This window comes from Athene noctua, chromosome 6 (assembly GCF_965140245.1).
Source record: "Athene noctua chromosome 6, bAthNoc1.hap1.1, whole genome shotgun sequence".
In the NCBI taxonomy this organism is placed as follows: Eukaryota; Metazoa; Chordata; class Aves; order Strigiformes; family Strigidae; genus Athene; species Athene noctua.
This window is the reverse complement of record NC_134042.1, coordinates 12,672,414-12,685,159: the sequence shown is the minus strand read 5'-3', so window position 1 is coordinate 12,685,159 and position 12,746 is coordinate 12,672,414. Positions and strand designations below refer to the sequence as shown.

Sequence of the window (12,746 nt, the reverse complement as noted above, 5' to 3'; positions counted from 1 at the left end):
TACATTTTAAGACAAGAGCTTGTAAAAGGATTTAGATATCCTTGCTGAGGGAAAGAATTCAGAATTCTTTTCATGGTGAGCTAATAGATAGAAACAATATTCACGCTTTTTGTGTTTTTTTTTTTCCCCAGCCAGGTGATTCTCAGATAATTGAAATCATTTTAGGACAAATAATTTCATAGGAATGTCTAAGGGTGGCGGTGACTTTAACATTCAAAAACAATTGAGTTGGTACACAGTAAAATTCCTCATATGGACTTTTCTACCCCTGGACAGAACTGGAATAGGTCAGATTGTTAGTTTTTGTAAACTGCATGGCATAATTTAGATTCCATATGCCATTTCTTACTCTTTTTAAATTTCCTTGTCAAGCAACTGGAATGTTTTTGTGCTAAAGTAGAAATCAAAGTTTTTACCATAGGAATAAAAGCCTCAATTCATCATAGTTTTAATATTTTTCATTGTTCTCAGAAGAATGGAAATCTTTAACGTAGTAAAACTGAATCCAGTCCTTCCTTTTTAACATTCAGACCAGAGGCTGAAGACACTAAGCATTTGGTTTCATATTCTGAAACTTTATGCTCTTGGGATTTACTGAAATTGTATTTCTGAGTGTTTTAGTTAAGCGCTCAGTGCCCTTCTGAAGAAGTGCCGTTCATCAAACGGCATCTTTTTGGAAACTTACCTGTATTTCGAATGTCTTGGCAGCAATACTATATTATTCTTACTTGGATGGTTTGGCAATCTTCAGAACTGCTAAGAAAGAGACTTAAGGCCTTTTTTTTAAAAATTTAGTTTATCCTGAAATTTAGCAGTTCCATACATTTTGGTCTTTTTATACTTGCATGGTACTGTGAAATTTCTGCAACTATAGTGTTATGTGTCATTTCAGGGTAATGTTCAGTATGGAATACAATATGGTTGCAAGATTTAAGATAGTAATTCAATTTTCTGTCCTGCTTGAACACAAAATGTGGTCCAAGCACCATTTAAATGTTACGATAACGTGCAAAACCTAAGATTTATGGAATATAATCCGAGAACCTGTTCATGTTAAGAGCACTGTAGAAAGTATTTTCCACCGTAACACTGGTTCAGCTCTTATCATACCACTCTAGCAGATACTGATTATATGAGCTGTTGAATCCTTTTTAAAGACATTGCTGCATAATCCCACTGTATTTAATTGATACTGACAGTAATGGCAGCTCTTGATGTACTTAAATGATAGCTCTCAGTGCAGCGTCTCTGTGGATGAGAAGAAATTATACATATATATATATACACACACACACCTATACATATTATGTTAATTATACCTATACATAGGTGAAGGAAGACTGAAGTGTTTTATCTAAATAGGGTAATAATTTTGTATTGTGGTTATCTTTGTGTGGATATCAAACCAGACTTTTCAATGTATTGTGCAAACTTTTTAAAATCTTAAGAATTGCCACGAGTCTAGGGCAAGCAGACAGATCACCAATACCCTTTATAGTACAAGTCAGAAGTGAGGAACATAATTCAAGTTTCTCACATTCACTGTTAGAAAAAACAAAAATAATTATTGATTGGGAATATAAGACTGTGTAAAAGAAAGCAAAGTTAGCAGTTTTGGCAGTTCTTTCTATATAGAATGATTAATGAAGGGGGTTGGATATCTGTCTTAAAGCAAAGTAATAACACCATGGTTTGATTTTAAAAAAATATAAACTTGTGTAGTAATTATGACAATAAAAATTATATAATTCTTTTTGTAGTATTTTATTTGAAGGAAAGAAGGGTGGAAAAACATTCTTTGATTATACAACAACAATTGACTTATCAATATCTAGAGCATCAGGGAGTAAATGCTGGTATTCAGAAACTAGTAAAGAAAGAAATATTTTTAATTGGTGCCTGTAGTGCATCCCTTGATGTCTATTGCTCTGCCACAGCTTTGAGACTTACCTGTGGCTTTCCCTTCTTTTGGAATTTCTCAAAAAAGTGATTGGTTTGCTGGTTCAGAAAATAATTTTTGAAAACATTGCAAACACATTTCAGTAAGTGGTTGGTTGTCTGTTCATACATATAACATTGGTGTATGTTAGTGAAGTGGAAGAAATTGTTTAGATCCTGTCAGAATTTAAACCCTCAAATTTCTAATAGTTAAAACAAAGAAATAATGTTACTACTGAAGAAAAAAGAGGAAGTTCTGCCACAGAGCTTTTTTGAGGGATGAGATAAACAGGACCTGATGCCTGTGGAGAACAAAAACTGACATAAAGAGATGGTTTCAAAAACTATGACCTATGTTGTTTTGTGGTGCCTACTTGGATTTCTCCTGAGAAATTGGAGAAACACAGTAAATTGAAATAAAACAGAAAATCCCATATAATATTTGTTGTGGCTCTATACTCACTTTGTAGATGCCAAGTTAAGTAGTCGGGGGGGTTTATTTCTGACAATGAGAATCTTTTTCTATTCTTTGACAGCCACGAGCTGTCGCTGGTTTTCGAGGAACAGTACGATACGCATCAATCAATGCTCATAGAAACAGAGTGAGTATCTCAGATTTATATCATATCCATCTCATGTAGCTGAAAGCAGTCAGTAATGCAGTTGCTATTGATTTTTGTTTTTGTATTCTTATGTGTGTATATATCATGTGGAAATTAATACTTATAAAATTTGGGAAAGGATAACACACTTGGCTGTAGTTGAGGGTAAAAAAAGTATTGTAGAAGAAATAGTGGTTTTAATAGTTACCTTTGGTGTTCAATTGTACTGTAAGTTAATAAATTAAAAAGGTGAAGTCACTGAGTTTGATAAAATGCATAATGTCCAGAATGTCGTCTTAATATCATAGACTAAAGAAATATGAATAAACAGTTTTTCCAGTATAGAGACTGGCACTGTTATTTTAACACACTTCGATGTCTGTTTTGTTTCTCTGTATCTTTTATGGAATTTTACTTTTATGTTTCTACTTAAAATAGTTGCTGGATTTAATTATATGAACTTGTTTTGCAGCATTGATTATATTAAATTTTATATATAATAATTTAAGTCTCCAGAGCAGTGAAGAATCTATCTTCCCTTATGTCTTACAGATATTTGTAAGATGCATTAGAATAATATTTCTTTTTCACAGGAAATGGGTCGGCATGATGACCTCTGGTCCCTGTTCTACATGTTGGTGGAATTTGTGGTTGGGCAACTGCCTTGGAGAAAAATAAAAGATAAGGTAAACCTAGAAGTGAAACTAAAGAGCACGAGGGAGATTTACTTTTGGACTGCAAGTGAATCCTGTGATAAAGATCCCACTAAGAATCGCTGATTCATTAATTCTAACATTACATTTTCCAATCTAGCATCATAGTATAAAAAGCAATCAAGTTTTATGAACTGTTCTAGGCAGGGATTGGATTTTACTTCTAATTAGCAAATCTTTTAAATGGCAAAAGTAAGTGTATATGTGCCACTTATTGCATTTTCCTGTTTTCATTTAATTATTTTTGATTTTACCTATCACACATTTAGGATTTCTTACCTATTTTGACTATTTGTGAAATGGTCATTTCTTGTTTGCTGGTGAACAAAGTGAATTATAATATTAATTACTTCTTTCAACTTCTTTTGAAATTAGATTGAAACAAGGTTGATCTCTGTTGTGGTTTATGCATTGGTAGATGACAATGTGGTATATACGTAGCATCTCTTCTTTGGTTTTGATTTACTCATCTTACTAAACAGGAATTACTGAATGTTACATAATATACTGTGATGACTAAATATACACCAAATACCAAAAAGTGACTGAACTTCAGATGATGCAATAGGATATTTCAGTCTTTAAAACATGTTTTTTAGAAGGGTTGGAGTGTCTGACGGCACTCCTTGATGTCAGGCAGCATTCAAACACAGGAGAAAATTAAATGGCTTTTCATCTTGAAATTGTAGTTTGTACATTATTTTGCATGGGTACTGAGGGCAATGACAGAATCTCTTATCTTTTCGTCTGATGTAGAATGGCCTTCCTCAGTACTGCTCAGTGTAATGTACTTACCCATCTTTCTGGCCAGTAGCGTATTGAATTGCTGTAAGATACAAGGTGAATATGTTGTAGCAGAGAATGAAGGCATGTTAATGTTTGTTGTGTTATTTATTCCTAGGAGCAAGTGGGCTCCATTAAAGAAAGGTATGAGCACAGACTTATGTTGAAACATCTTCCTCAAGAATTCAGCATCTTTCTGGATCACATTTCTAATTTAGATTATTTTACAAAGCCTGATTACCAGGTAAACATTTTTACTATTTTGTGTTTCTGACTTTTAAATAGCAGAATTTTATGCTGTTTCATCTTCAGTTTCATTTGATGTCATTGTGTAGCCTTCATAGTGATTATGGATTGTGCCACTGCAAAGTTATTTTAATGACCATCTAGTGCTACGGAAACTTTGCGCTTCAAAGATGTCATTTTTTTTTCCATTTGAGAAGAGTAAGGTAGTTAAGTTTCTAAAAACAATTGGCAACCACTTTGCAGTCAGTATTCTGTTAGGATCAGGTGCTATCCTACTACCATAGCCTCTGTTGGGTACTCCTTAAGTTAAATCAGATTGCATTCTCAGTGATAGTCATCCTGGCAGTTTACCAAAATCTGGAGCTCAGCACCTACAATATATACAGCCAGAGCACAATGTGCAGACATGGTGGGTTTTTAAGACTGAAGTATTACCTGCAGAGATCACCAGAAAACTAGTAATTTTTCTTTGTTTGAGAGAGTATTACCTGCTGAAATGACAGTCACAGCTCGGAGATAAGGTGTGATAGGTGCTGAGACGATATACTATAGAACCTGTGTTTTGTTCACTTAGTGTTGACCCATGATTTATCAATAAATAAAACTCAAAGATAGAACTTTGTTCTCTACCAGTATCTAGAAATCAGCAGAGGAATGCTCAGAGAAAGCAGGGAGGGAGACAGTAAGAGTATTCTCAGTCTCAAATTGTGGGAGAAGTTAAACCTATCTAACATCACACCACGACAAGTTGTCCCTGTGTGCCTTCCCTTTGGCTCTCAGAAACACATATTCCTGTCAGCTCCTCACTAGCATTGTCTGTCTGCCTCTGTGCATTTTTTTCAACTCACTAACTCAGCAAAACCAGAAGGAATGGTTTTCTGCTGGTGTGCAGACTGCATTGGTTCAATGGAATAAATAAATCATTCTAATTCTGGAGTAGTAACTTTGATAAGAATGATTCCTGTGCTTTACTTTGTAAGATTAACAGAGAAATCAAGATATATAAAATTGGAAATAAGAACTGAAAATCTCAAGGGATAACTGATTTCCTGTAAGTGAATTTCTCTAAATGTACCAGTATGTTCTTTTGCATGTTTGCAAAAAAACCCCATTTTTTGGTGCAAAACTTTGAATGTAAAAAAAATCCTATTACAAATACAGAAAATGCTCAGTGTTCCTGAGAAATAAACACCTTGAAATAAATACCCACACTCAAGGATTAACATGATTCCAGGACAGAGTTTCTCCATGATAGAGACAGCCCAGTAATTTATAGTCCTCTGGTTGGTCATGGAACATTTGCAGCCTGAGCCTTCTGACATGGTCTTGCTTGTGTGCTTTAGGCTAGAGCAGGGTAGTTTTTAGAGTGGTTCTTTACTTTCCGTGGTTATTTAAACTCTGGTCTCTCTTAATTAGTGCTTGTTGTAGCAATGCTATTCATAATATGTGCCATTCTTTGTTCGTATTTATGATTAGGCACTGAACAAGAATGTATGTGGTCAAAATCCCTGCTTTGAAAAGTTTACAATCTAAGAAGTTCATTACATAGGCCCAGAATCCACCTTTGATTTGCCTATGTCAGATATTTTTATTTTATTCAGGTATTTATGCACACATTGCCTCAGCCTCCTGACATCATTAAGCATTTGAGTTTGTATTTGCATTATAGCAGAAATTGTAGAAAAGATTTAAAGAAGAATGACTTTACAAATTACTCCAGAGAGACTGCTTAAGGTTTACAGGAAAAGGAGAATAAAGGAGAGTACATATGGGACAGAGTGAATTGTGACTTTGTGCAGTTCAGCAGGGTTTCTGAACTGACTGGGATAAATGGCATACCGAAGGTTCTTCGGAGTAAGGATAAAATGGATACAACCACTTTATACAAGAAAAATGAGCCAAACTTCCCATCCATTTTAAGTTGCCAAAGGGTTTGTGTTTTTAAAGGAGTCCAGAGAAAAACTTTCAGCATCCTAGATTGGAGGAAAGAATGAAAAGTAGAGTTTTAGCTTCTAGAAAAAAACCCACATTAATTTTAGAAATGTTACAGAGTTAAGAGATTATATGATATAGACACAGCCTTCCCACCAGTGGCTGCAATGAGACAAAGGTTTTTCACAGGGAGAGGAAACTAGATGCAATTTCTTTCTCTGTCATGGACACCAATTGTTCTGTATGCTTTTTCATAGCATAAAATAAGGGTGGAAAGCTTCCCTTGTGTCATTTCTGTGGGATGAATGTCAGCATTAGATTAAGTAAATGATACATGGTTCTAAATGACAGAAATGTATGAATTAAATCAATAACCTTCCCTACGCACTCCTCATTAGTTTCCTTGGTTTCTAATCATGTTACTCTATATTCTTTTATCTTACTCTGCTGGAGAGCCATTGGATGCTATCCTGCAACAATGTCTTTATGCCTCTGTGTGTGTCTTTCTGTCTTTTTATGGAAGCCTTTGGTGTATCTTTGCCTCTACCGATAAAAACACAGATGTGGTGGTTTGGGTTTTTTTAAGTAGAACAGAATTTTGCTTATCTTGACTTTGAAACCTTGGAAAATGAGAAATGGTTAATATATAAGCTGTATTCTTTTTTTTTGAAAATTGTCAGTCAAAATCTTAAAGAAGAGACACGTTAATATATTACAGGAGGATTTAATTGCTTGGTCTCTTAGGCAAAAATGAAGCTTATAAACTTTTTTCTTCATTTTTAGCTTCTCATGTCTGTGTTTGACAACAGCATGAAAACATTTGGGGTTATTGAAAGTGACCCTTTTGACTGGGAGAAGAGTGGAACTGATGGCTCTCTGACAACAACAACAACTTCAACCACACCTCAGTTACACACCCGTCTTACTCCAGCTGCAATTGGGTATGTGTGCACATTGTGGCCACTTAAAAAGCAGCCACAGATTACCAAAGGGAAATTATCTCCATATTTCAGGTTTTTTCTGCAGGATGTTGAATACATAGAAGAATGGAGGTTTGGGAACATTTTTGAAGTATTTCCCTCTTTAGGGTTCCTGTTTATACTATCCTGAAAGATCAGCACTGCAGTCTTAAATTTATAGCAATAAAAAATAGTAACTCAGGAAATTGCATGTAAATTTGCTAGTCCATCCTTTGCAAAATCATACTTTGTGAAACTAAATGAAGTGTCCTGAATTTAACTGCCTGGAAACAAACCCGTTGTTTTCTGTAAACTTGGAATAAACTACTAGCTACGGTTTCCTTATAACTTTGAAAAATGAATGAATCTTTACAGGAAATTTGGAAATAGATTTTGGTCATGATTAAAATAATATTTAATGTCGTCTTTGAGACCTTCTGTAATTAAGTAAGGTGGATGAGATGTGATGTTTAATAATGCCAGTACTCATCTCAGGGGATTGGAGGATGTAAGAGGTCTTTATAGGTGAGGAGGAAGACTTTGTGCCTGTTCTAGCCCTTGAGTAGATCAACTTTTTATCTAAGAGTCACGAAGGTTATGACATGATAATTTTGCCAGTGTAGTGAGGCTGAAAAATGCCAAAATTTCATGTAGAACGTACTACATTCCCAGTATTTGAAGGTAATTTAAAAAATCAAAGTGTTAAAATAAATGTCAGTCGACATTAACTGTACGGTGTGTGGTGTACAGTGTGCACTGTTGAACACACTGAAGTTGACAGGGTTTTGCATATGGTTCAGTCCCATTATCACACTATGCATCACACTGGAGTTATTGATAGTCTTGGTTTCAGTTAACAGTGTTGGTGACTCTAAAGGAATGACTTCTAATTGACCTTCTGACCGTTCACTTTTTAGGTATAGCATTGCTTCAGCTTCAGATACTGAGCTAAATCATAGCCCTCTTTAGCCCCAAATCAATGGGGATACGAAACTTTAATTAAAATGTAACGTCTTGTTAGCATTATACTTATGTTTTGATTATCAATAATTGGATCAAAGTAGCACTTTGATAAGAATAATAATTAAAACTGCATTTAGTTTGCTGAGTGATCTCTCTTCACCACACAGTATGTTTTGTTATTCTACCAAATTTTGTGGAAAAGGAAACTATATTATGAAAGCTGCCATTAATTTTTCTGAATAGAAAAATATGTGTAGGAGAGTCAGGAGTGAAATTGAGCCTGGACAAATTGTCTCAGAAGTTGTGTGAAAAACATTCAAAAAACCAGCTTTAAAGTGATTGGGTTTTTACACCTTTTGTTATGTGCCTAAATTAAAGAAACATAAATTGTGAAAGTCAAGTAGAGTTTTTATATTAAATAATTTAGAAGATTTAGTTTTCCACAGAAGCATGCTTTTGCTTGTACAATTTTGTTTCTTTTAATAGAGTATAAATTAATTTAGAGTAGAGAAGAATTTCAAGAAATATATTAAAGTCTCAAAATATTTACCTTTCCAATTATTTTTTTTTTTAATTACTTTTGTAGAATTGCCAATGCTACTCCTATCCCAGGAGATCTGCTGCGAGAAAACACAGATGAAGTGTTTCCTGATGAACAGCTCACTGATGGAGAGAATGGTATACCAGTTGGTGTCTCACCAGAGAAACTTCCTGGATCCCCTGGGCATCAGCGTCCTCAGGAAAAAGACGTTTGGGAAGAAATGGATGCAAACAGAAACAAAATCAAACTAGGGATCTGTAAGGTACTTATAAATCTGCATTGCAAAGACCATCTTTGAACAGTTTCCTGTCCTCATAGTGCACGTAAGATAAAATTAATGATGCAGTCTTACTAATTTTGATTAGCCAGAATGGTCTAAGAAAACAAGATTTATGGTAGAGCTAACGAATTTTATTAGAGTGATTTGTATACTGGAACGAGCTTTTGGGCTTTGTGTCACTTTATCAGGTCTTTATGATGAATAGTGGATTGCTGATAATTTGAGATTCTCTGTAGTATGTTCATGTTCTTCAGACATGATTTTGATTCTTGCTCACTGAATGAAACCAAAGCAAATTTCCTGCATCTTGCATGTGTAGAAGTTAGATACTGAATATACAAAAACCAGTTCAATGTTATTCTTCCACTGACAGTTTGGCAGTATGATTGGCAGTGTCCACTTGATTCACTTGGTGTTTTTGAATCCATAAGATACGATGCCTTTGTACTGATCCAGAGAGTTTCGTGGGCTGGTCTTTAGAAAAGAATGCTGCTTAATTTTGAGAACTGGTCTCTGAAAAGTGGTTCCCACCTCCCTTACTCACAATCACATTTCATACTCAGACAAATGTAGCCCTGTTTCTTGATATAAAAATGTTTTGAATGTGAAGAGGGATCTGGTACTGAAATGTTCTTTAGCTAGGAGGGCTGTCTGGTTTTGAGGCTGTTACTTCTTGTTTACTAGAAAAAAATGTATTGTGGGAAAGAATAAGGCATGGTGCCTCTTTTCAAATGTGCTTACTTGTTAGTTTGCTTTTTACCAAAGAGGGAGAAAGGAGGTTGTTCTGCTTTAAACAAAGGCAATTTCTATCCGTTATATCTGTTGAAACTAAGGATGCTCATGATTTCCCAGCTTTAAAACACATCCAGTTAGTGTACAAGATGGAATTCAGTTGGACTAAAACATAGTTTTAAGTCACAGAAATATCTAGTAGGTTTAGTGTATATGCTCTAGAGAATCATAAAGACAGCTTGGAAGCTAACCTCTTTAATAAGAGCACTTGACTGTAAAGCAAACTGGAGATGCTACCGAGTGCCGGGTTTTGGGCTATTATTAAAAAAAATTCAGAGATGAGTGTGAAATATCAGAGTAAATTCAAGTGTATTACTGGGTTTTTGAGACTCCTGTTCTCAGACCTCCGCAGAGCTAGTGTATTACTAGTATGTTGTCTGTTGTAGGCATGTGCCTAAGAGCGTGTCTAAACCAACTTTAAGTAAGGCATGAACTTAAGGACCATTCCAAAGACAAATTGGCTTATCACAGACTAAAAACCTGGATGGTATTCACCATGTAGTATCTTGTCCTCCTCTGTTTTGCTACTCCTAGTGAGTTACATTTTTACTTTATTTTTTTCACAGGCTGCCACAGAAGAAGAAAACAGCCATGGGCCGGTGAATGGAATGCTTAATGCACCGAGTCTTGGCTCTCCAATTCGTGTTCGCTCAGAGACCACACAGCTAGACAGAGATGTCCCACTGGTGCGAAAGTTACGTTCAATTCACAGCTTTGAACTGGAGAAGCGTCTGACATTGGAGTCAAAGCCAGACACTGATAAATTTCTTGAGACCTGGTAAAGAAATTATTTTATTCCTACACTTAGATCTTTTCAGGATACATAGTTAAGATAATATAATCTTTCCTCTGCTGTGTGAAAACCAGGAATGGAGCTGCTGAGTTATGCTTATGCAAGTTACAGCAAAGTATTTACTGCGTTCATAATACCGCTCAATTAATGGATTTCACCACTTGGCAGCTTCTTTAAAAAAAGATTAGTGCTAAAGTCAGACTTTTACACTTGAGAATTTTTTATTTTATGACCTAGTGGTGTAGCTCTGATGTTTATTACTTTTTTCTTCAGTGGGATACTCTTGACAGTCAGTATGGCTCATCCTAAATAAAAAGGATGACATCAGGTGCTCAATAGAGGTAGCATGGGGTTGTATTATATGACATGAGAAGGACAGTTTACAAGAAGTGGAGTTATGAAATAAAGATAGAAACCTACGTGCATGCAGCAAATTAAGTTTTCCCCAAAGGTATTGACCTAACATAAAAAAATGTTGCTAGAAATGGTGAGGAGGACTGGGAGAAGGATAATCCGCACACTGTCAGCGAAGATCAGGTTCAACAACATCTAAAGAACCTGAAGATGTACAGTTCCATCCTCATATCCATCCACAGATCCTGAAGGAACTGGCAGATGAAGTTGCTAGGCCACTCTCCATCATATTTGGGAGGTCATGGCAGTCTGGTGAAGTGCCCACTGACTGGAAAAAGGGGAAACATTGTCCCCATTTTTAAAAAGGGAAAAAAAGGAAGATTTGGGCAAGTACAGGCCAGTCAGTCTTACCTCCATGCCTGGCAAGATCATGGAGCAGATCCTCCTGAAGGCTCTGCTAGGGCACATAGATAATGTGGAGGTGATTGGTGGCAACCAATATAGCTTCACCAAGGGAAAATCCTGCTTGACAAATCTGGTGGGCTTTTATGATGGAGAGACAGCATTAATAGATAAGGGAAGAGCAACTGATGTCATTTACCTGGACTTGTGCAAGGCATTTGACACTGTCCCGCATGACATCCTGGCCTCCAAGTTGGAAAGACGTGGATTTGATGGATGGACCACTCAATGGATAAGGAATTGGTTGGAAGGCCACACCTAAAGGGTTGCGGTCAGTGGTTCAATGTCCAAGTGGAGACAGTGACAAGTGGTGTCCCTCAAGGATCGGTAGTGGGACTGGTACTGTTTAATATCTTTGTTGGCGATATGGACAGTGGGATAGAGTCCACCCTCAGCAAGTTTGCTGATGACAGCAAGCTGTGTGGTGTGGTTGATGCACTGGAGGGAAGCGATGCCATCCAGAGGGACCTGGACAGTCCCTCATGAAGTTTAACAAGGCCAGGTGTAAGATCCTGCACCTGGGCTGGTGTGATCCCAAGCACAGGTACAGGCTGGGTAATGAGGGGATTGAGAACAGTCCTGGGGAGGACTTGTGTGTGTTGGTGGATGATAAGATCAGTATGACCCAACAGTGTGTGTTTGCAGCTCAAAAAGCCAACCAGATTCTAGGCTTCATCAAAAGAAGTGTGGTCAGTAGGTCAAGGGAGGTGATTCTGCCCCTCTACTCTGCCCTCGTGAGACCCCACCTGGAATACAGTGTCCGGCTCTGAAGCCCCCAGTACAAGAAGGTTATAGAACTGTTAGAATTAGTCCAGATGAGGGCTACCAAAATGATCAGAGGCCTGGAACACCTCTCCTATGAGGACAGGCTGAGAGAGTTGGGCTTGTTCAGCCTAGAAAAGAGAAGGCTCTGGGGAGACCTCATAGTGGCCTTCCAGCACCTGAAGGGTGCCTACAAGAAGGCTGGGGAGGGACTTTTTACAAGGGACTGTAATGATAGGACGAGGGGTAATGGTTGGAAGCTGAGGGAGGGGAGGTTTATATTAAATATAAGGAAGAAGTTTTTTACTGTGAGGGTGGTGAGGCACTGGAACAGGTTGCCCAAGGAGGTTGTGGATGCTTCATCCCTGGAAGTGTTCAGAGCCAGGTTGGATAGAGCCTTGAGCAACCTGATATAGTGGGAGGTGTCCCTGCCATAGCAGGGGGGTTTGGAACCATTCTATGATTCTAAAAGACAGAGGTCTTAAAATGGAATTTGAATGTAGGGAAGAGACAGATGTGTGAGAATAGATTCAATCAGTTTGCCTATGTGTAGGAGGAATAAGGGGAGAAGGACACAGCGAAATCTGGCTGAAAGGCCAGAGGCTGAATGGGGACAGTAGAAGACA

At 37.0% G+C, this 12,746-nt stretch overlaps 1 protein-coding gene across 3 annotated transcripts in view; it reads left to right on the top strand.

The window, feature by feature from the left end:
- Nucleotides 1-12,746, top strand: part of TTBK2 (tau tubulin kinase 2) — a 101,689-nt gene that overhangs the window by 64,045 nt on the left and 24,898 nt on the right. For all 3 annotated transcript variants that reach the window (XM_074909602.1, XM_074909601.1, XM_074909603.1), the window contains 6 exons: nt 2,475-2,540; nt 3,134-3,226; nt 4,155-4,280; nt 6,998-7,155; nt 8,723-8,939; nt 10,316-10,527. In XM_074909602.1, coding sequence (XP_074765703.1) covers nt 2,475-2,540; nt 3,134-3,226; nt 4,155-4,280; nt 6,998-7,155; nt 8,723-8,939; nt 10,316-10,527 — 872 coding nt within the window. The remainder of the gene's footprint in view (nt 1-2,474; nt 2,541-3,133; nt 3,227-4,154; nt 4,281-6,997; nt 7,156-8,722; nt 8,940-10,315; nt 10,528-12,746) is intronic.